The sequence below is a fragment of the Melospiza georgiana genome, chromosome 1 (genome assembly GCF_028018845.1).
Source record: "Melospiza georgiana isolate bMelGeo1 chromosome 1, bMelGeo1.pri, whole genome shotgun sequence".
NCBI classification, from domain to species: domain Eukaryota; kingdom Metazoa; phylum Chordata; class Aves; order Passeriformes; family Passerellidae; genus Melospiza; species Melospiza georgiana.
The window spans coordinates 70,978,225-70,999,914 of NC_080430.1; the positions used below are offsets into that span (position 1 = coordinate 70,978,225).

Below are 21,690 nucleotides of genomic sequence, written 5' to 3' on the forward strand. Positions count from 1 at the left end.
AAACAGCCCTGGCTTAAGAAGTGCCTCGCCATCCTTGGCATCAGCTGTTCTCGCCCACAGTTGTCAAGCTGGGAGTTACAACAGAGGTTGCAGACTGATCTCATGCAGAGGCTTAGCACAGAGATGGGAGCACTTCTAGTTCTTTCCTCTCTTGTCCTGGAAGCCTCTTCAGTGCCCAAGCCCCACGGCACAAGATGTTTGGCAGCTTGAGGAACACTGCCTGTCTCTACTTGTCTGTCAAATATGAGAGGAAAGACGCTGGTGCCTAAAAGACTGACCAAAGGTTTTGGTTTTTTCATGGGTTTTGCCTTTTCTGTGGTATCTGAGCATAAAAAAATCAGAGATCACTGCCATTTATTGGCATGACATTATGGGTTTTTTCATATGTGTTTGTATCTCAGGTGCTTGGAGAATGGATTTTATAAATACCACTTTTAAATTAGTATTACAAAATTACTCTAATTTCTATTGAGGGAGAAGAGTAATATAAATTTCTCTGATTGTTTTCTTCCTTAGAAGTTTGACTTCATTCTTACCTTTTGTGAACACACTTGTCTTGCCAGGTATGAGTGACAGTGTCAAAGACAAATTCTCTGTTGCGTTTTCCATCGTGGGTATGTTCTCTTCGCATGCTGTTGGAAGCCTCAGCGTGTTCTTCTGTGCTGAAATCACACCCACAGTAATCAGGTGAGACTTTGGAACCCCCTTCAAGAGATGGGGACAAAACTATCCTCATTTAATTGATAATGGGCTGTGTAACTTAACACATTGTATGGGAGCACGTCATTGGAGACCTCACAGCAACTTGGGGGCTGCTTTTTGCGGTGGCTGCAGTCAGTCTGTGCAAGTAAATGCATATCTGTGTATAGAGAGGCTTTGTTTTCCATGGCTCCACCTTGTGTCTTGTCGTGGTGATGATCAGCAGGCCTGGCAGCACATGAATTGCAGCTTGGTAGGGTCTTAAATACTCAGCTGAAGCAGTTTTTGTGGTTGAGCATTGTCATTGCTTCACTAATGCTGCAGGGTTTGTTCAAGCAGCAGTTGGGTGAGTCTGCATCTTGGTATTAAAGGAGGAATTCCATGACTCTGCAGAGGTGCCAGCAATCCCTGCCTGCATAGGACAGGTTAACCAGGACAGCTGCAGGGTACTTCAGTGGAGGGAAGGTGTTGAAACATGTGGTTTAAATGCTTTTGGTGCCAGAGGTTCTCTGCAAGCCTTCCTCACTGCCTTAATTGCAGACAAAGCTGTCTTTCTCTTCACAATCTGACCTATCTTAGCAGAGGCTCAAAGTTTTTCTAAAGAGGAGCACTTTCATCCCGGGAAATAGGAGAAATCAGACAAATTATCTTTGTTGGAGAGTTTCTCACAACACATCTTTGTATGGTCAGGGGTTTGTATAATTTTGTACATGCACTGTTATCTTTCACAGCATAAAGGTTGTGCTTCTGTGTTCTGGATTATGCTTTCAGCAATGCCACAGCAATTCAGGAGTTTGCTCTGATTTCACTGAATTTCCCAGGAATGTAGGTCATATGGGTGGGAGGGAGAGAGAGAGAGTAGAGGAAAGAGGATACTTTAATTTTGTCCCCTCCAAATTATATGCCTTTTCAACTACTTTGCAAAAGTATTATTGCAAAACTGTCATCTGAGTAGCCAGAGTCTCCTTGCTTCATGGTCTTTTTTTTTCAGGCTATCTACATTTGTGAAAGCATTTTGTGGATAACATTAATTCCACTGGAAAAGGCAGTGTGAGGAGTGAGATTATACAGCAGCCTGAAACACTAACAGCTATTTATTTGTGTGTGTGTCAATCAGTTTGGTGGTTTTATGCCTTTTTAATTTTCTCCTTGGCTCTGTTTGAAAGACACGAAGATAAGGAATTGACCATGTCAGCCAGAAGAGAATCTGCCAAGTAGGGTCAGATGTGCAGTCTGAACTTAGCAAGCTTTTTTCCCTTAAATCACTTATGTTGCTACAGGCAGGGGGGACAAAATCCTGGCTAGGAGCCAAAATTCTGCTTCCCCTGACTCTGCTGGGTGACACCACAGCTAGATATGCCTCAGGGTCCCTGTTTATTTACAGAAATGATGACACTCTGCACTGCTTTGTGATCCTACCATCACAATAAGATCCCCTCAGGACTGTAATTAGGAGGTGTAACTCAGGACAGTGCATAAACCTGTCTCATGCAGAGGTGGGTTTAAGCTGCCTTCTGTCTTGCCTTTTGGTGGGATCTGGCTACTCCCTCATAATCTGCTTTCCAAAATGCCACCCTGGATGCCTTTGGGAGTTGGAACTAAATGATCTTTAAGGTCCCTTCCAACCCAAACCATTATATGATACTAATATGCTTTTGGTTACATCTCAAGGAAGAACCTTAAGGAGTAGGAAGGCAAAGAGAGCACTGAGACTGCCTCTGGGATTTCCCTGATCAAATCCATTGTCTGCAAATCCCTGAGAGTGGAAAATAGCACTGCCATTACCTGGGGTAGCCGTGGCATGATAGCAAACCCACAGCACTCATCCATCTCTGCTGCTGTGGTGCTGAGATGAACAATTCCAGGAGGAGAACAGCCAGACCCTCCTCACTAAGAGGTGACACCTGCTCCAGCAACATGAGCATTCCACACTGTCATGTGTCACAGAGGGGTCCTTGGGATCTGTGCACTGCCCCCCGGTCTCTTGGCAGTAGGCAGGAGGGCTTTATCAGGAACTATCCTTATTTGTACCTGGGACTTCAGTGCAGACCTCCATGCAAATGCTGAATTAAAGCACCAAGTGTCACTGATAATCCACATGGAATAATCTTCATACCCTACAGCCTGCATGTCTACTAAATAGGAATAGGCTGAACAAAACACAGCATGTCCTCTCCTCATCCTCCACATTCTCAGTTATTATCAAGTGGAAGATGGTTCTGGCTTTTTCTCCCAGTGCCCTGCTTTTGTGCCCACCCAGCCAAAGAGTGGGCGGGATGGCTGAATTAGGGCTTTTTCCCATCAATAGCTGCCTCAAGCTGAATTTCCAGTTGTTGAGGAAACTTTCCTTTGTGACCACCCGGGAGCCACTTGGCACAGTCACATTCACACAGAGGTCTGCACCAGCTCACAGCCTCTCCTCTTGGGGTCCCATCCCCCAGGGATCAATCTGCAGCTGACACCACACCTTGCCCACCCAGCTACCAGCACTGAGTGTATTTCTCAATGCAGTGGGATGCAGGGCTGTTTACTGGGACCTGAATAAGGCCTGGCTTCTCAAAGGTGGTGCTTGCTCCATGAGGCCAAGGGTATGCTGGTGTATTACTTGAATCTCTGGTCTAGGACTGAGTGCACAAAATATCCCTTATGGCTGAGGAGGTTTCCAGGGACTGACTTTAAGAAGTGGCTGAGCTGGAAAACCTGGTCTGATTTCAGTTCACCTGATTCCTGCTTTGTGCAGGAGGCTGGACTAGGTGCTCTCCCAAAGCCTCCTTTAGCCTGGGCATCTCTCTGGCTCGCTTGTACTCTGAGCCATGTTGTGTGTTGACCCATTTGCTCTATGCAGACATGGCTGTCTGAAGACAGGGGTAACAAACCTCTGCTCTCCTGAGGAGTGCTGAGAAGGACAAGACCCTTCCCTCAGAATGCCAGCGTGGATGTCTTGCTGCTCTCTGGCAAAACACTGAGGTAGCAAGCAAGGAAATTCTACCCTATGAGCAAGCAGGACCTTTCTGAGGACAGAATTTTGAATTTTGTGATTTGCCCATGTTAGTACCATAAACCCCATGCAAACCATTCTCCCCAGTGTCAGTGGGGGAGCAGGAGTTGGGAACGTGATCCTGATTGATCATCCATGGGGCCATGCCATAGGAAAGCCCCCCCAGAGCAGGCACTGGCAGGCAGAGGTGCAAGGGAGAAGGCTGGGATCACTGTGGGTGCCAGCAGCCCTCGCACTCCCTCTCCAGGCTCCACTCTGCATCTGGAGAGTGTCTGAAGTGCAGACACTGGCCCCTGCCATGGAATTCCTTGTGCTGAGGAGGAGCAATGCCCCAAAGCACTCAGAATGTTTTTCTTTTCCACTTGCTGCCCCTTGTCACCTGCAAAAATGGTGTGAATCATGAGCTTGCTGCCTCTTTTATCCTATAGCTGTTTTCCTGATATGCACGGAAACAACAGAAAGTTCCTGAGAGTATTTTCAATTTTCTCTTTTTTTTTTTTCCCTTCACATTTCACATCTGCAGTGTAGTTAAACCTTAAAGAAACCCCTTTTAAGACACACACTGAAATGCACTTTCAAGCCTTCCTCTGCCAGGTTTTGATGGCACTGGAAAAAGTAATGCCTACTCTAATTACTGACGTCATACGGAAAAACTTTCCCCCCCGCCCTGTAAATCTGAAGCCACTTGACCCATAAATGACAGAGCCGTCTTTGTTGCTGCCTTTTCCCGTTTTCTTTCAGCTTGCTTGGTGTCCTTCTACAGCAGCATTTAAAACTCACCTCAGGTCCTTCTCAGGGGGGTTGAGATACAATTTAGCCATTGCAATCACTGATGTAAATGAGCCAGGCTTTTGTTGCTCCAGAGCCAGCTTGGAGAGAGATCTGCCATGCATTTGGGACTGGTTGTGTCAATTACTCATGTGAGTGTATTAATGAAGTTGCAGGGAGGCCAGTTGCACAATAGTTGCATTCAGCTGGGTTTCTAAATTGCCATCAGAAAGCTGGCAAGTTTTTAATAAGGGCTTTTGCAGCATTTGGGGAAGTCACTGTTGTCTCTGAATGATGCTTTGCTGAGTCTGAAGAATTGGAACATACATATGTGAATTTTTGATCCAGTCAGTGTCCCAAGAGCATCTTTTGAAACCCATGTTTGCTGTCCTTCAGCTGTCAAGCAAGCAGCAGTGGATTTTGGAAAGGATTGAGTGAAGATTAGCTTTAACACTGTGGTTGGCTGAGTGAATTTGGCATTTGTAGGTTTATTTGTACAGTGATTTCCAGGATGCTTAATAGTCAGGGAAGCTGGTTTTATGCCAAATATTTGACATAAAGCAGTCCATTTGCCCTCGGCAAGCCATCTTCTGTAAGGGCCAGTTGTTGTTGATAGTAACAGTTCTGCATTGGGCCAGGAACTGAACCCCTCTGATCTGCAGAGGGTTTGGGAATAGATGGCATCTCCCAGAGGAAGTGTAGGAAGTGTGCTGCCCTCACAGGCTTGGTAGGGAAGCAGGGTGCCAGTGATTAAACTCACAGGGAGGTCTCCCTCTGCAGGCAGCAGTCTTTGGAAAATGAAGGAGGAGCTGCCACTCTCACAGATTTTGTTAAAATGAGTCATTTAAGGACGGCCCTCTGCTGGCAGGAGACGTCAGTCGTGTCACAGCAGGAGGGTATGGCCTGCCCCAAAGAAACACCTGCAGTGCCACTTCTGTGTGGGGGCACCCAGCAGAGGCAGCCCCAGGACTGTGAGGTGTGCCAGGCTTCCTGCACCAGCCTCTGGAGAGATGCTGATGAGCAAGACAAGGAATTGCAAGAGTTTGCTTGCTTAGCCAAGCATCAGGAGAGAGCACTGAACTGGCCTTTCACAAGCAGCGTCTGTGCCTCTAGCTGGAGGAAGATGAGTCTATTTTCACACTTTTTCCCCCCCTGAAAATTATGCATTTTGTTACATCTCCAGAGTGCTGAGAAGTTCCAGCCATAACATGATTTTTTGTAGAAAATATTCCAGCAGTCCGTGTTTGGTATAATGGATTTTAAAGTCTAATCTCCTGCCTCCACTGCTGAGTGGTGCCAGGTACTTAGAGGCAGCCAAAATTGACTTCTGCACTTACTGCTCCTTGGTGTGTCTGGTCTAAGTGGAGAAGGGTGGCATGCTAAGCAAAATCTGGTTTTCCCTCACTGAATGTGAGAATACTTAGAACTGGGAGTACTTTGGAGTGCTGTCTACACACCCACATGGTAAAGCCTCTCTTTTTCCTATGTGGGGCAGCTAAAGGGGTGTGAAATGATACTCGAGTGTGATTATTTCCCCCTGTGCTCGTGCTTGCAGGGGCGGCGGGCTGGGGCTGGTGCTGGCCAGCGCGGGCTTCGGCCGCCTGACCGCCCCCATCATGGAGCTGCACAACCAGAAAGGTTACTTCCTCCACCACGTCATCTTCGCCTGCTGCACACTCATCTGCATCATCTGCATCCTGCTGCTGCCCGAGAGCAAGAACCAGCACCTGCCTGAGAACATCCCAGACGGGGAACACTACACGCGGCAGCCGCTGCTGCCGCACAAGAAGGGCGAGCAGCCCCTGCTCCTGACAAACTCTGAACTCAAGGATTACTCTGGCCTCCACGACTCGGCAGCTGTGAGCGACGGCATCTCCGAGAACACCACTGCCAACGGCATGAAGTAGATGTAACTGGGTGGATTTTTTCCCTTCTCCTTTTTTTTTTTTTTAATTATTTTATTTCCCCATCTTACATTTCTTCTCTTCCTTTTGTATTTTATTTGATGCTGTTGTGCGGGAGGAGTTGCACTTTGGGCAAAGGTGTTTTGCACAGATTTTACAAACCAGTGATGGAGCAGACACAAACTTAGAGGAATTCAACTCTGCTACTAAAGCAAATTTTGGCATCTTCAACAGTCATGCAGATTACTTTTGAAAAGTTTTGAGGGAAAAGACTCATTTGAGAAAAGACCTGGCTGGCAGTAGCCCTTCAGAACTCTTTTTTTCCTGCCATTAAATATGTATATTTATTTTGATTTATTCTCAAGAAGCACTTTATTTCCTTTTCCCTTCATAGATCACAAAAATGAAGCCATCTTTTAAGAGGTGCAGCCATTCCAAGAAAGAAACCATGGGGGGAGGGGGAGTGTTGTTTTCTGTTTTGTTTTTGTGTTTCTTTAAAGGAAAGAGGGATTCACTGCAAAGTTGAATTGACTTAAACTTAGACTTGTGCAACATTCTTCTGCCTGTCTAGAAAGTCCAAGTGCCCAGATTGCCTGCTGTGTTTGTATACAGTAAAAAAAAGAAAAAAAAAAAAAGAAGAAAAAACAAAGCAAAACCTGTTGTGACTCAAACTCTGACTGCATTTTAGGCAGCTTATATTTGTCTTTATAACCCATGTGCACTTAAAATTACTTTCTAAATTAGTCCTTTTTTGTTTTCACTGAATGCATTGGAGAAAATCCTACCCCACCAAGCTGATTTTTCAATGAGAATCAGCTTTCTGCATTTTAAGAATATATTAATCTATTTTAGGTGGTTGCCACCAGTCCTTAATTGTAATGTAGATGATGCAAATAATTTGACTAATGATGCAAAAATGAGTTTTGTCTAGAATGGTTGTAATTATCAGGAGGCCTAGGATCTCTGACTGCTCCAGGAAAAATGCATAGACCCGCAGTGATAAATAATAAGGAGCATGGGAAATTATCTATATATATAATTATCTACCTTTATTCCAAAAGGGATATCTGCTCCTGGGAAATGAGTGTCCTGGTATTTATTGTCCTAAATGTTTTTAGAGCCAGGGTTTGGGTTTTCAATTTAAGTGGGAAAACTGCTTAAATAACTGTTGGAAAGGAATTAATTGATAGTCTGTGAATAATGACTTACTGAGCTCTCTTGCGCTCTTAGAGATGTGTTCTGGTTCTGACCCAAGAATATAAAATGAATTCATCCTTATTTCCTCACTTTCCTGACTGCTCTTGTAAGATTTTAGTTCAGGAAAAAAAAGTTCAGGAAAAATTTGATTAATTCTACACAAAGCGAACATCCAGTTTACCTCCTGCTGTGCAGATGGCACTTTGATAGTGGCCACTTGATTTCTCTCCTCCAGCCCCCAAATTATTTCCTTTGGCCATTGGCTTTTGGTTCTCACTCAAGAGAATATTGTGAGGATCTAGTTCAATGCAAGGACTCTGTAAACAGCTTTCTTGCATTGTAGTTAACTCTCCCCTCTCTCCCTCCCTGTTCTCCTTCCTCACTCAGGCCATCCATTTGTGATTGCTCGGTAGTGCAGACGTTCAAGCAGAGCAGCAGGATGTCAATGTTGTACTGACTGTCTGTATGATTGCCACTTTGTTTGATGTACATCTTGCGTTCAGAGGCAGGAAAAGTGCTCGTTTGCACTCTCCTCCTGTACCTTCCCTCCCCCTTCCTCCCTTGCTGTATATATTGTCGATTAACTACTGTACCTAACAATTTCCATCCTCCATTAGGCTGCCAATGTCCTCTTACAGCTCCCAATAAATCAGAGATCCACGCTCCCCAGCAGGCCATGCAGTAAGGTAGCACAGCCTCAGATGCTGACGGATGCAAGGGGACAGGCAGACCTGCAGAAGCAACAGAGGTGGTTGCATCCAGAGTAACAATGTTGTCCTAAAGCTGCTAATTTTTACAGAGGATGATGTGGACATTTGGGTTCTTCTTGAGCCTGGTAAGAAACACTGGACCAGTTGATGGTAGTTTCGCCCAGAGTTACACTACTGTGTTTTTTTCACCCTTACTAAACTTGCTGTGACAGCAAGAGCCTGATCTTCCTTACACTCAAGTTTTATTGTCAGGCTTGAGTGCAGCTGCTTCTTTTTGTTCTGTGCTGAGACCTTTGCAGTCTGTGTTCACCCGAGGAAAGAACCCAGCCCTTCCCCACTCGTGCAGTATTCTCACACCAAATTTGTGCAATACCTTTTGCCTTCGATGCGAGATGCTTGTTGCAAGCCACACACATTCAGGGATGAAAGAAATGGGTTCATGACAAAAAGCTGAAGAAGCAAAACAAGGCTTCAGGGAAGAGAGAAAGGGCCTGGGAGAGGAGAAGGTGTGAGCACAGAGGCAGAAAGCAGCACCTGCCATCCATCGTGCTGTGGAGCCAGGGGCTCCTTCCCTCGTGGTCTCCTTGGTGGCCCGTGTGCTCAAGCTGCAGTACAGCTCTTGCAGAGCATCCAGGCCTGTGAACCCGGCTGCTTCCAGCCCTGCCAGTGCTCCTGGTGAGCTCACCGCTGCTATCCACAGCGCTTTAGCGGTTCCTACTCTGGTGGGTGCTCTCCGATGACAGGCACAGGGAAAAGAATGCTTGTTTAAACATATCAGCATTTAGACAGTAAATACATTAGGTGACAGGAACATGCAGCAATTTTTTTTGTTGGTTTTTTTTTTGGTTAAGAAAAAAATCTTAGGAAGTTGACTTGATTTGCTGCTTTTTTGCTTGAAACCAGGTAGTCGGTACTGATCTGCAATGAAGGGAGCCCCAGCTTCTCTAGTCAGTCTGGCCCTCTGCCTCTGTCACAACAATAAAGCAAAAACTAACTTCCTGCCTTGGCAGTTCCAGTTTTGCTCCTTTTCCTGAAAACATGAACACTTCTGTGATGATTATGTTCTTCCACACATGCTCATGGAGTTGGAAAGCTTTCACTAAACCTATCCTGTGTGGAGGAGCCAAGAACCAGGTGATGTAGCAGGGCAGAAAGGAAGCGTGGGGATGCTTGCCCTGCCTTGTCTAGTCCTGCAGCAGGACAGGGCTCTCTGCTGGAGTCCCAGCCTGCTGCACTATTGGCTCCTTGGCCACGTCTCCTCTGCAGCCATCACCAGGAAAGGCTTTTCTCAGGCGGCTCTTTCTGGCCACCACAACAGGGGAAGCAGTCCAAAGCTGTCCTGTCCATTTTTGGCCTTTTTCTGTGAACCTTCAGTAACCTCTAAGCCCATCAGTAGATTTTTCTTTGGGTTTATCATTTAAGGGCTTTCTCCATCTTTGTAAGTTCAAACAAAAATGTGAAGTGACATTATGCTTGATCTTGGGGGTTTTGTCCCCCTTTGTAAGATTTCAGTACCGCTTTTGTTGCCAGACACACTGCAAACAGATAACACCTGTTTGCAAGTGGTTTGTGGCCACTCTGAAAGAGGGTTGTGTGATTTACTTTTGGGTTTCATTGAGCAGGCTTTTTTTGTTGTCGTCCTTTTTAGTGGAAGTATTTTACCTAACTGTTGCCACCTCCTGGAGACAAACACTTTATTGGTCACCAAATTGGAAGCAGAAGTGCCATTAACTGAACTCTGTGAATGTCAAGTTGCGCCTGTAGCTGGCACATAAGACAACACTATTGAGTGGGGGGATGATCGCCCCCCTGTAACTTTTTTTTATTTTATTTTTTAAGAAGAAAATGAAATTACAAACCTCATTTTAAATGTGTTGTGTAAAATGTTTTGGGAAAGGAGTACGGTGTGTTTTGTCTAGTGGGCGAGATCTCCCTCCCCATTTCAGTTTCTGATGAAGTTTTAAAGAATCGTGTTACTGTATGTTTTGATCATGAATAGTCTGGTGGTGCTTCCTCATAGCACAAGCTTAAATCAAGTACTGAAAACAGTCTTACAAGCTAAATGTCTGCATGATGTTACATCTGTTGTACCTACTGAGAAGAACTTTGTATGTAAATGTACAGAATAAAATGATGTTGTCCCATCAGTTTGCTCTCCCTGGTCTGGCTCCCTTGCAGTGACTTCTCAAATACCCAGCAGCAGCTGATGCCTCAGCAAATAGCCCTACCCTGCTCTACAAACAGAATGAGCTGTTTGTAAATCAGGCTAATTAAAACAGCACATTGATTTGCAAGTAATTATCCTTTACAGTCAATTACAGAAGCATAGTTGACTCTGTTTCCTCAGTGGTGTAAATTGAAAAGAAAATACCCTTCAACAGTTGCTTTTTGCTATTCTTGAACTGCATCTTGAACTGCAGCCAAGGACAGGCAGCTGTTCCTACCAGGTAAGGAGGGGCCCTCTGCACCCACACCAAATCTGAGACATTGAAGCCACTGGGTGTTCAAATTCTTTCGGACAAGAGACTCAGCAGCTGTGCCTCCTACAGCAGCAGCCTCTCAGTTACACGTTTTAATTGCTGATTGTGGCACCACATCAAGGTAAATCCATCACTTTTCTGTAGGTGCTTAGGACAGCTGTCTGGAAGCAGCACCAGCAGTTTAGTTTAGGTTTGTATCAGAAGCTGATTCTTTAGGACTAGTCAGGGCTCAACGCAGAATGAAAGAAAAAAACCACCAAAACCCAGATAGTTAACTCCTGGCTGCCATCTCATAAACAAAACAGCCAATGCCCTATTAAAAGATACCCATCCTACCTGAAAGTAAGCCCAGAGATGTAGCAGCAGGATGCTTTCACTGGTGGTCACAGTAGTAGACCTCTCTGATTTTATGTATATGCTCAATTTACATGTGATGCTCTTCTAGCAGCCTGACAGCTTTATCTATTGCTCCAGAACTTGGCTTGTGCTTTTTCCTTCTATGTAGTCCTCAGAGATGCATAAATAACCCTTTGTGAAATCCTTCTCGTGTTCTGAGTGCCCAAGGGATGGGAGGAAATCCACTCTTTAGCACCAGTACTATAATCAAGAGAGGCTAAAAGGACAAAAGTAACACTCATGTCACAGCTTTACCATACAAAAATGTGGGGGTTCTTTATTTGAACACTAAAAGCTGCTATACTATGTTCAGTGCTAGTACACAATAGATTAATTGTACAGATAGCATTTGGAACTGATTTGCCATCAGATCCCAGTACTGTGTGGAGGCCACACACCACATGCACTTTTTCAGTCATGTTCATCCATTGCAGCATCCATTTGCTATCCTACTTTGCAGGGTAGCAAAAAAAAAATTTTGCTTTGAAAATTCAAATTCTATTTGAAAAAAAAGAAAATCCTACTCAAGTGCTCAAGTGTATCTATATTTAATAAGAACCACAAATTCAATCAAAACAATACAAAAGAAATATACTAACTTAATGTCAGTGTGAAAATTGCAATAAGATTTTTCTGAAACAAAACCTTCATCTTCTTTTACAATGATGCACAATCAGAACTTGTCTGGAAAAGCTGTCATTTCTTCTTTGATCCTGTTTTCTATGAGTAAGGTGAAATTGCTGTCTGTGTTTTGAAGATTGTAGCTGACAAATATCTGCTTTTTGGTCTTGCTGGCTAAAACACAAAACAGAGTAGTCAGCCAGAGTTTACTCTTATATAAAAGTGATTATGGTATTTGAGCAAGCCTCTAAAAAAGCCACATCATGCAGATTTCTAAGATGTTCTCCATTCTTGCTGTGCTGGGTGCAGTTATAAACGAAAAGCAGAAAAGTCAATGACCACTGGGGAGTTGGGCAAGATTTTGCACATCACAGAAGTGAGCAATATAAGACTGGTGACTGTCAACTAGTTTTTGACCTGACACAAGACACCACTAGCCACTGGAGAGCCTTGCAGAGCTTGTAGTGGATTTTTGGACACATCTTAAATATCTTACATTGTAAGTGATACCACAGACTGTACTGGACTCTTAGCACTGAAATTCAGAGTTTGTAAATCTGTGCTGTGTAAAACATTACAGGGAAAGTGCTCAAGAAAGTCATTGGGCCTAAATTAATTAAGTTTGGTTTTTTAATGAACCTTAAAAGGTTCATAAGCCTTAAAAGGCCCCAAAAAGCTATGCACCAGTTCTGTCTAAGCTTGCTATCAATTTTGTTTCCATTAACCTTTTTTATGCAGAGTCCATGAACGCTCCTAGAGGCTGGAGAGCCTTTGCTGAACATGATGAAGCCAAGCAAAAGTTCCAGGCTACTGGAATGACAAGTACCTAGAGAGAGGTGCTACAAAATTAAGAGCTGCCTTCCATGACAGAGCTAATTAACAGTGACAAAAAAAACTGTCCAGTGGGACAAGAAGACTTAATTATCAGAGCAGAAGAGATAACACCAAGAACTGTTTTATAAATAAAATACTTAGATTTTACCACACTAATATAGAAAATTTGTGGCTCTTCTTATATATTACTGAAGCTAAACTTTTTGAAAAATGTAAGCACTATACAGGGAAAATAGGCACTAAATTTAAATTGAATTGTGTAAAATAGAAGACAAAAAATTGTATTTGGGTCACGAGATATTCTTGTCCAGGAATGAGCTGGGAGCTAATGACCCCAGACACAAATCAGACTGTTCTGCTGAATATTCAAAAATGTCATCTGAATTTTCAACACTTCAAAATAGAGACACTCGGACTTCTAAGATTTTAATCTTTTCTAAATAGGAAATGAAATAGTTAAATATAGAAACCCATACAATGTAAAAAATGTAGTTAAACAACTCCTTTAAGGCATTTTCATTATGCAAAGGATTTTTTTATTATTTTCTATTCTAACAGGTTACCAGCTTCCTGACTCAGTAAGTAAAGCTGCTTCTGAAATGCAAGGATTCATTTGCCTTTTAAGACTTGGCACTACAAAATGCTGAGATAATGCAGCGTGGTGCTCTGATTGCAAAAATTAGCACCTGGCAGTAGATTTCTGTGGTACAAAGCAGCATGTTTTGTAAGCACTAGTGCTTCATCATCTTGCCCTAAATGAATGCAATGCTAATTCTGAACTAATTAATGCCGTTATCCGAGCTAACAAAACTACAGAGTGCACTGCAGTGTCAAAACTCAACTTGTTAATTATGTTTGCCTATAGAGTCTCTGGGATGCTGCTCCAGTTCCCAGGAACAGTGTGAATCTGGGAGTCTCTCTGGGCTGCCTGTGCCAAGGACCGCTGCTCCCAGGGCTCTGGCCCAGCTCTGAGGGGCAGGGGGACCTTTTCTGTCCCTGCCTCCTGAGGATTCAGCTGGACGTGTGCACTCCTGCGGAAAGGACAAAAGAGGGCACATCTCATGCCTCTGTGGAAGACCATCTGCAGCTTCAGAGTAAAGCAGAAAACTGCAAAGGACAAGGTTTACCTAAAAAGCCCTCCAGCAGGTCTGCTTCCCATGCAGCCTGGGTAATAACTCCTGTTCCACTGGCTCCTCAAAGTGGAGGAAAATCATCCTTGACAGCCATCGGCCGGGATGTGCTGAGTGCCAGGAGAAACTACAGCAGCACAGATCTGCTCCTACAACTTCATGTACTGAGCAAAGGCCCAAACCAAAGCTTGAAGAGGAGCCCAGCAGGAGCAGAAGAGGCAGGACAAATGTTAGACATGAGTTTGTAGACTATTTATGCTGGAAAAGAGGTGATCAAAGTGACCAGTGCCCAGCTGAGAAATACTGAAAGAAAAGATAGAGGTGATTTTCACCAAGAGTCTGCCAGTCCCTACAAAAGGAAGATTGAAGACATGGCACTAATCAGTACTGCAGCCCAAAGCACTGTGATTTCAGGATATGCACATGAGGGAGGCACTAATGGGCAAGGACTTCTTCAAGAATTGGCCTCCAGTATCCTACAGGAAACTTTCTCAGGATTCGGGTTTAGTGAGACACATCTTGTGCCAAAGCAATCAGGCAGGGTGGTGGGAAACAGTCCCTGCACCTCACAAAAGCAGATATAGATATATGTAGAAAGAGGACTAAGAATGAAGTACATGCGTCTTCAGCAACAGAAAAAACTCAGAAATAAGGAAGGAGATAGAGCCAACACACAAAATGCAGCTGTTGTGGCTAGGACCCCTATCAAACTGTCCAGAAAGCAAAAGGAGAATGTGTGCAATGTGATGCACAGCAGCACTGAAACTCCTGCTCCAGGGCAGGAAACCTGGCATTGCAGAAATAGTTATGGGCAAATGGCACTGCATGCTGCTCCTGCTAGTGTCTGTGGAGACAAGAAACTGCACAGAAAAAAATGATGGGGGGAGAAAAAGTGAGAAAAACTGGCTGCCTGAAGGTTACCACATGTCAGGATGGTTAAAAAGGCTACCTTTTTTTATCTTGGAAGTACAACTACAAGTTAGACTTGGCTGTGAATAGCATCTCTGCTATTACAGATTGTGTGGGTGTAACAGGGATTTAAATTCCCAGAGAAAAACTAAACACCAATGACAGCAAAGATGGGTATTTCTAGCTGAGGTGGAGCACAGATTTCCTTAGCAAGCACTTTGTGAAACAAAGATAAGGGATGCTTGTTGATGACCTTGCCGATCCACTGGCCTCAGGGTAAATAAATTTTAAAAAATAGATGAATAAATAAATAAATTTGGACTAAGTGACCATGAGTTGACCTAAATTGCTGGACTGTCAAAGCCAGCCTAAAGACTATGATGCGAGATTTCAAAAAGATGTATTTCTTTTCCCTGAAGCTCAGGTAAAGAGCAAGCACAGTTATTCAAAGCCATAAGTGTATGATAGACTTATAGACCTTTTTTACCTTTGGTTCAAAGGGGAAAGTAATTTTCAAAATAATATACCTTAACCAGGATCACACAAGCAAGAACAGTACATAAAAATAATATGAAAGGAGCTGACCGGCAAGGAAACCTGTACCCCGTGGGTAGATGTCATGGATACAGAGGAACAGGGACCAAAAGCCTAGTTGGGCCACATCTGGCTCAGAAGTTTAAGATGAAATAACAAGAGACACCTAAACCACTCAAAGAAAAAGAAAATAGGAAGGTGCATTATAGTCCAAGGATAAAGAGTAACCTATAGACCAGTACCAAGCAACAGTATCAGCTCTCAGTAACAAAGTATGGGAAATTAGCCATACAAATAATAAAAGCGCTTTAAGAAAAAAATAAAAAAGGGTAAGAAAAAAAGGCAGCAAAACTGAGACAACTCACTAGGAATTGTCAGAAAAGTCAGGTGACTCAGGCAGCCTCTGTCCTAGAACACTGAAAGAGCTAATGGAAGAAATGGCAACGCCAGCTTATGACCTTCAGCTATGAGACATGTAATAAATCCTTTAAGAGAGATAGCAAGCACATGTACAAAAAGAAAAAACCCAAAAGAAGCATGGCAATCACTGAGATAACTCAGAGCTGTCAGCCAGGCTGCAATGCTACACAGAAAATTAGAGCAAGATTCAGAAGAAATGAGTGACAAGGAGACCAAATGGAAAGAGGAATAAACTCTTATACTTTATCCCACATAAATCCTCTCTAACTACATTTTTACTGACTTCCTAAGCATTAGGCACTAATTACACATAAAGAAGCTGTGTTATATAGTACCCCATAAAATTATTACTTGAGGTGGAATGGATTGAACTCGGTGTGTACAGAAAATTGTGCCACCAGGGTCGACTAAAACAGTCTCTTACTTTCATACAGAAGTTATTGTGAAGAAGAAAAGATGCTAAGACCATTTTTCAAAGATTAGTCTTGTGAGCAACCCTTTTTTATATGAGGCCGTGGAGAAGAAGGTGTTGCAGACTCATGAAAGTGCCTGACAATACAAACTCAGGACATACTGTCTGAAATGGAGATCAGCACACAGATCATTAATAATTCTGTGGCCTTTCCATCTGAAACAGAGGAAGTAAGGTGACACTGATGCTGCTTTTAAAGCTTGGTAACAAGCACCGCAGCAGTTCACCAGTAGGAGCTGCACCAGCCACTGGTGGGTGATGATGAGTAACCAGCATGACACAGCTCTCAGAGCTGAGAAGGTGCTAGGATGTACCAGGCCGTGTATTTTTCATCCTTTTAGTACGGACATGGGAGTTTGCAAGCTGTCATTAAGATGCAGGATTTCAGCTACTGCACATAAGAGAAAATGAAGCATCCTGAGCGGAGCCCACGTGGGTCAGTCAGATCAAGGCCGAGCATCTGTGAGACAACCCTGGGCTTCCCAGGCCAGAACTTCTTGCAGTGTGGGGGCTAAAAGGTGCGACATGTGATGCGGGTTGGCTTCATCCTCAGGTGAAATGCACATGCCTGGCATGACAGCCACCTCGCCCACCAGCTCAGCAGTGTCACAGCTTTACAGAGAGCAGGTCACTTGAAACCCCACTCGACAGGTGCAGCATGTGCTGCCCCTGCCTCGCACCCAAAGCCAGGATAAGGACAGCAAATAATTCACTTCTGGTAGTGCACAGCGTGCCCAAGGCCGCTGACTCAGGTACCGCAGACTCGTACACGGATGGGAAAACTAAAGGGACCCGGTGGATTGCATGGAAGCTGCCGGAGCCCGCAGCAGTGCCGGCCCTGCGGCCGGGGCAGCGAGCACCGCGTCCCTGCGCCCCCCGGGCCGGGCTGGCGGCTCAGGGACCCCAGAGAGGCCCGGCGCGCTCCCGACCCGCGCGTTCCCGGCGGGAGGCGGCCCCCGCAGCGCGCCCCCGCAGCGCGCCCCCGCACCTACCCAAGCGCTGCGCCAGGCAGGAGGAGGCGGTGTCCGAGGGGTCCCCCAGGAGCGAGGCGGCCACCGGGATGCTGTCCTGCAAGCGGAGCACAGCACAGGGCACGGCTTAGTCCCGGCGGCGCGGGGTGCAGGCGGCGGGGCCGGCCCTCAGCGCCGCGGGGCTCCGGGGGCGGGCGACACTCACACGGGGGCTGCACATGGCGACGGCCAGGCTGGCCAGGGCGGGCGCGGCGCCCACCCAGAGGAAGAGCGAGTCCCGCAGCCGCATGGCGTGGAAGTGCACCCGCTGCTCGCCCAGCTGCCCGCTGAAGTCGTGCAGGGCGATGCCGCCCGCCGCTCCGCCGCCGCCCGCCGCCTCCATCGCCGCTTCTCCCGCCGCGGCCAGGCCCGAGCACGCAAGGCCCGAGCGGGAGGCCCGGCCCGCCCCGCGGCCTCGGGGAGGCGGCGCTCGCTCCGCCCCGCCGGGAGACACCGCCCTCGGCACCGGCCCTGCGCGGCCGCCCCGTCCGGCTCCTGGGGCTGCGCCTCCCACTCCCCCCGGGAATACCCGCACACGGACACGCACGCCGGTGCCCGCACCCCGCTCCGTGCGCGCCGCTCCCCGAGCCTCCCCTCCGTCCGTGCGCAGACCCCGCCAGCACGAACACGCCCGGGTACAGCGCCCCGGGAGCGCGCCCCCTCCGTGCCCCCTACCCCCTGAACTTGCACTCTCCTCGGTCGGTGCACACCCTCTCCGTTTCCCACTATTCCCCTCCCATCCCAAAAGACACAGCCCCTTCCCGGTGCGCCTGCTCACCCCCCCTGTGTGGGAACACAGCCGCAGCCCCGGTGGGCACCCGCTCCGAGCGCGGCTTCCCGCGGCTCACGCCTCCCCGGGCTCTGCCGCCCGCCCGCCGGGCAGAGGGATAACGCGAGGCAGCCGCAGCGATGGGGAAACCCCGCTAGGTGGCGGGTGAACCCCGGCGTGCGCGCCTGGCACACCGACGGCTCCGGGGAGCCACCCGAGAGGAGCCCCGGGGTTCCAGACGAAGGGGAAAGGGTTCAGCCTTCCCTGTGCAGCCTCGGGAAGGGAGAGGAAGGTCACAGCGACCTTGGTTTCATCCATCTATAGAGGTTTTCGGCATCGGGGATCACAAAGCAAGTGATTCGGGTTTGCATAGCTCTGGAGAATATGGAGCCGTGAATAATTAAAAGCCCTACTTTGGGTGTGAATTCTGTGCTCATCGCTCTTTCCGCCGCCGCACAGCAAAGTCGGTCATTACTGGAGAGGATTTTCAGTAACTGTGCCGTCTGTTGCTGATAAGAGTATTGTCGGGTCCCCGATGGCCGTGGGCCCTTTACAATTGGAAACATGGATCTTCACGCCACCGGCAGGGCAATCATCGCTGTACAAAGAACAAGCACGTTAAGGGTGCCGGTTGGCTTTTTATGAGCATTTCCTCTGCCTCCGGTTTCCTATATATCGCTGGAAATCAAAATTCCCATTTCTAAATGGTAAGACTTCATTTTCCCATTGAAGAAATGGGTGGAGAGGAAAGAACCCTTCATCACTTTTCTTCCCTGAGCCACTCCAGTTCTCCTGGCATCTGCCAAAAGAAAATCCTCATCCCTGTGCTAATTTCTGGCCATGCTGCTGCACTGACACTAAATCCCGGGAGGCAGCTAAGCCCGGCTCAGCTGCCATACGCCGACATCCCATGGCACAGGATCAGCTTGGAGAGAGGGGGGGTCGCACGCCCCACCCCCCCCCCCCGCCCTACATTTGTCACTTGATTCTTCTTGCACAAAGCATTATGGGATGTATGGTGTCAGCCCCCCACTATGTCTGTCCCCTGCCTCGCTGCTGAAACAGCATCAGGCTTGTGCTGGTCCCCCATGCCCCCCACTCTACAGCCAGTCCCGACCCCTTCCCTCCATGTGGGCAGGCCTCCCCCAAGGTGAAGTACTGCAGAAGCTGGGAATTGTGTTGGGGCTCAAAAACCTGTCCCCACAGCCTGTTGCAAACTGACACTTTGCCTGCGGCAGCTGTGAAACAGACAGGCAAATAGGTGACAAAAGCCACCTTGGAAGGGAGAGAGTGTTGGCTGCATGCACTGTGCTCATTGCAGCTGCAGGTTCACTCTGCAGCTGGGAAGGCAGGCCTGGCAACTAAAACAGCCAGGAGCCAGGAGCATTGCAGAAATAAAATTCTAGGAACAGGATAAAATGTCTGCTGGGAGCCACACAGGTGGTGGTGATGAGATTCCTGTGGTTAGACACCTGCAGGTGATGGAGGAATCTGCCCCAGGCTTGTTTGATCAGTAGAGGGAAGAGGGAATATTAGGGCACAGTTCAGCTGAGCTGCTTTAGGTCTCTCTTTTGAGAGAGAAGGAATCTCTCTTGACTGGTTTCCATTGACTTGAAAGGAGATGAGGGTGAAAGGTAAGGCATTGCACAGCTTTGCAGACAGATTTATTCATGCAGGTAAATCCTTCTCTAAGTGTTCAGAGCTGGTTTCTTTGCTATGCTAGGTCAGAGTTGACTTCTGCAATGTAGTCCTAGTGGAGGATCTGTTCTAACAAAGTTCCAGCTCAGGGTGTCTTCCCACAAAGTAGAAATTTGGGCCTCCCTTGTGTGCTGAGCCTTTGTTAAAGTCATCTGCTGGACTGAAGTAAGAGTTTTCTTCACTGCTCTTTCCACGTCAGGTGCAAATGTCTGGTATTGCTTCTGAGGCTGTCTCCTGACTTGTTTCTCCCTACAGGGAACTGCCCCTATTTCATCATGCTGTGATCTGTTCCTCTTCTCACCAGGAGTCTTCTCCAAAGTGCCTGTAACTTCCCTTATACTAAACCCTGCAGACCTCTAAAATTAAGTCACAGGGCTCCTCTCCTTGTTAGCAGTTCTGCGTATTCAATGCTTTTCTGTGAAATGCAGCTGCTCTCTCTAAATCATGGTAAATCCTTGTTTAAGCTCAGAAAAGGAAAAACATTCATCTAGTGACTAAAATGCTGGCTAAGCATTTTTATTTGCAGTGCAGGTGTGTGAGTAGAGCTGTGCAGAACCAGACCATCAAGTGTGAAATGAATTTCTCTATTACAGCACTGCAAGGTCATGAGAATCCCTACAAAATAAGAGGGGAAAGCACTCTATATGTGTATGGACCTTCTTGCATTTCTTTTAAAATGCTCATTTTTTTTTCCCTGTGGCCTCGAAAGCAGCACCCATAAGTCTGCCTTGTTTGTCAGGGATGAGGCTGCAATGAGCCTCAGGTGTAGTGACACACTCTGGAGAGAAAAACAATGATAAAGCAAACGCACCTTGGCAAAAGCACTGCCTGTTTATATGGATGTGTATGTGTTCCTGCTCAGGTAAGATCCAAGCTCTGGGAAGGGTGATTTAAAGGTATTTAGGATTTAGAGGTACTTCTATCTACCTTGTTCTTCTCCAAAAGTTAGGTTGCCCTTAAGAGTCACTAGATCCTAAACCTTGATTTTTCTAGATCATCATCTCCCCTCCAGTACAGTTTTAAGTGAGGAGTAAATCTTCTTCCTGGTAACTGTGAAGTCAAGACCTATAAAGCATAGTTATGAACTGGGATATCACTGAGAGAAGCAATTGTTTCTGATTCCAAAATGTATTCTGTGCTTTGGCTCCTGCATGAATAAAGAGTGAATCTGACGTGCAGGAAGGCAGGTGACAATTAGTGTGTGTCAGTGAACCTCCTGTTGATGCCTAGGATGTTCCAGTTTTCTTGATTTGCCATCCTTCTGCAGAGGAGTAAATCACTCTTGATAAAGCCAAGCAAAACCTTCCAACTGCTCTGCTAAGGCTCCATGACACCAGGCTGCTGCTGTGGTAGCTGTGCTGCAGTCCCAGACTTCCAGGGATCTACTCTGTTTGAGGCTTGGATGCTCATTGTGTGTAGACTTCCATCAGTGGCATCAGATGGCTGAGGGGCTCTTTGCTCTACCTCTACATCAAGGCACCTTGAGGATCTGGAAAAAAATACTTCCTTGTTTGTTTTTTGGGAGGTTTTTTCTGTCATTGAATGGTTTTTCTCAGCTGGATCTATCCTCTGATGTAGATTGTTGTCCCACTGCTCAAAAACTTGTGCTGTCATCATTGAGGGCAGAATCAGGCAAGCAAGAAAGGCAGAAGTGTCTCTGCTTACACTTTAGTGTTACCATGGTTGTGAGGCTGTGGCCATCTAAACCAGTTTAAGCTGGGGCTGGCCCAGTGCATCTAATATGATGATGAGTCAGCATCCTGGCATGGGTTGTTGGTTAGCTGTGATAGGAAGTTGCTCCTGAATCATCTAACCACGGCCATAGAGGTAACCTGAGGACTCAAAACCCTTTGTCAAGTGTTGATCAGCCTGAATTGTAGTCCCAGAAAAAGTGATGGAAAGAGAATCCAGGCTGGAACTTCTGAAAAAGTTGCAGAAAATGGAGGAATCTGACTTGTGAACTTGTATGAAAATCAGTTTAAGAGGTCTGCAAGGGGACTGCACCAAGTTCATGCTATGAATCTCACAATCCAAAGCACTATCAAAGCCAGCCCTCTCTGAAAAACACTAGTAAGCAGATGCAAAATATACACATACAAGCAATTCCATACCTGCAGTAGCTGCTATGACAGTGTTAGCAG

General features: G+C 46.4%; 2 protein-coding genes across 2 annotated transcripts in view; one reads left to right on the forward strand and one right to left on the reverse strand.

Moving 5' to 3' along the window:
• The window catches only part of SLC22A23 (solute carrier family 22 member 23), a 109,220-nt gene extending 98,797 nt beyond the window's left edge, over positions 1-10,423 (forward strand). The window contains 2 exon segments of the mRNA XM_058022569.1: positions 564-687; positions 6,021-10,423. Of these exon segments, the coding sequence (XP_057878552.1) occupies positions 564-687; positions 6,021-6,372 (476 nt within the window). The 3' untranslated portion in view covers positions 6,373-10,423.
• A 979-nt stretch (positions 10,424-11,402) lies between these two features.
• Positions 11,403-17,425, reverse strand: PSMG4 (proteasome assembly chaperone 4). Its single transcript, XM_058025052.1, has 3 exons — positions 17,249-17,425; positions 17,065-17,140; positions 11,403-11,947 (listed from the first exon to the last, which is right to left on the reverse strand). Exons 1-3 carry the CDS (start codon positions 17,423-17,425, stop codon positions 11,826-11,828), a joined length of 375 nt encoding a protein of 124 aa, XP_057881035.1. The 3' UTR covers positions 11,403-11,825.
• Between the last annotated feature and the right edge of the window lie 4,265 nt (positions 17,426-21,690).

Coding starts and splice junctions, on each gene's coding strand:
- PSMG4 (XM_058025052.1), bottom strand. CDS start 17,425: ATGGAGGCGGCGGGCGGCGGCGGAGCGGCGGGCGGCATCGCCCTGCAC. Junction 17,141..17,248: donor TCGCCATGTGCAGCCCCCGT/GTGAGTGTCGCC, acceptor CTCCGCTTGCAG/GACAGCATCCCGGTGGCCGC. Junction 11,948..17,064: donor CTGCCTGGCGCAGCGCTTGG/GTAGGTGCGGGG, acceptor TTTGTGTTTTAG/CCAGCAAGACCAAAAAGCAG.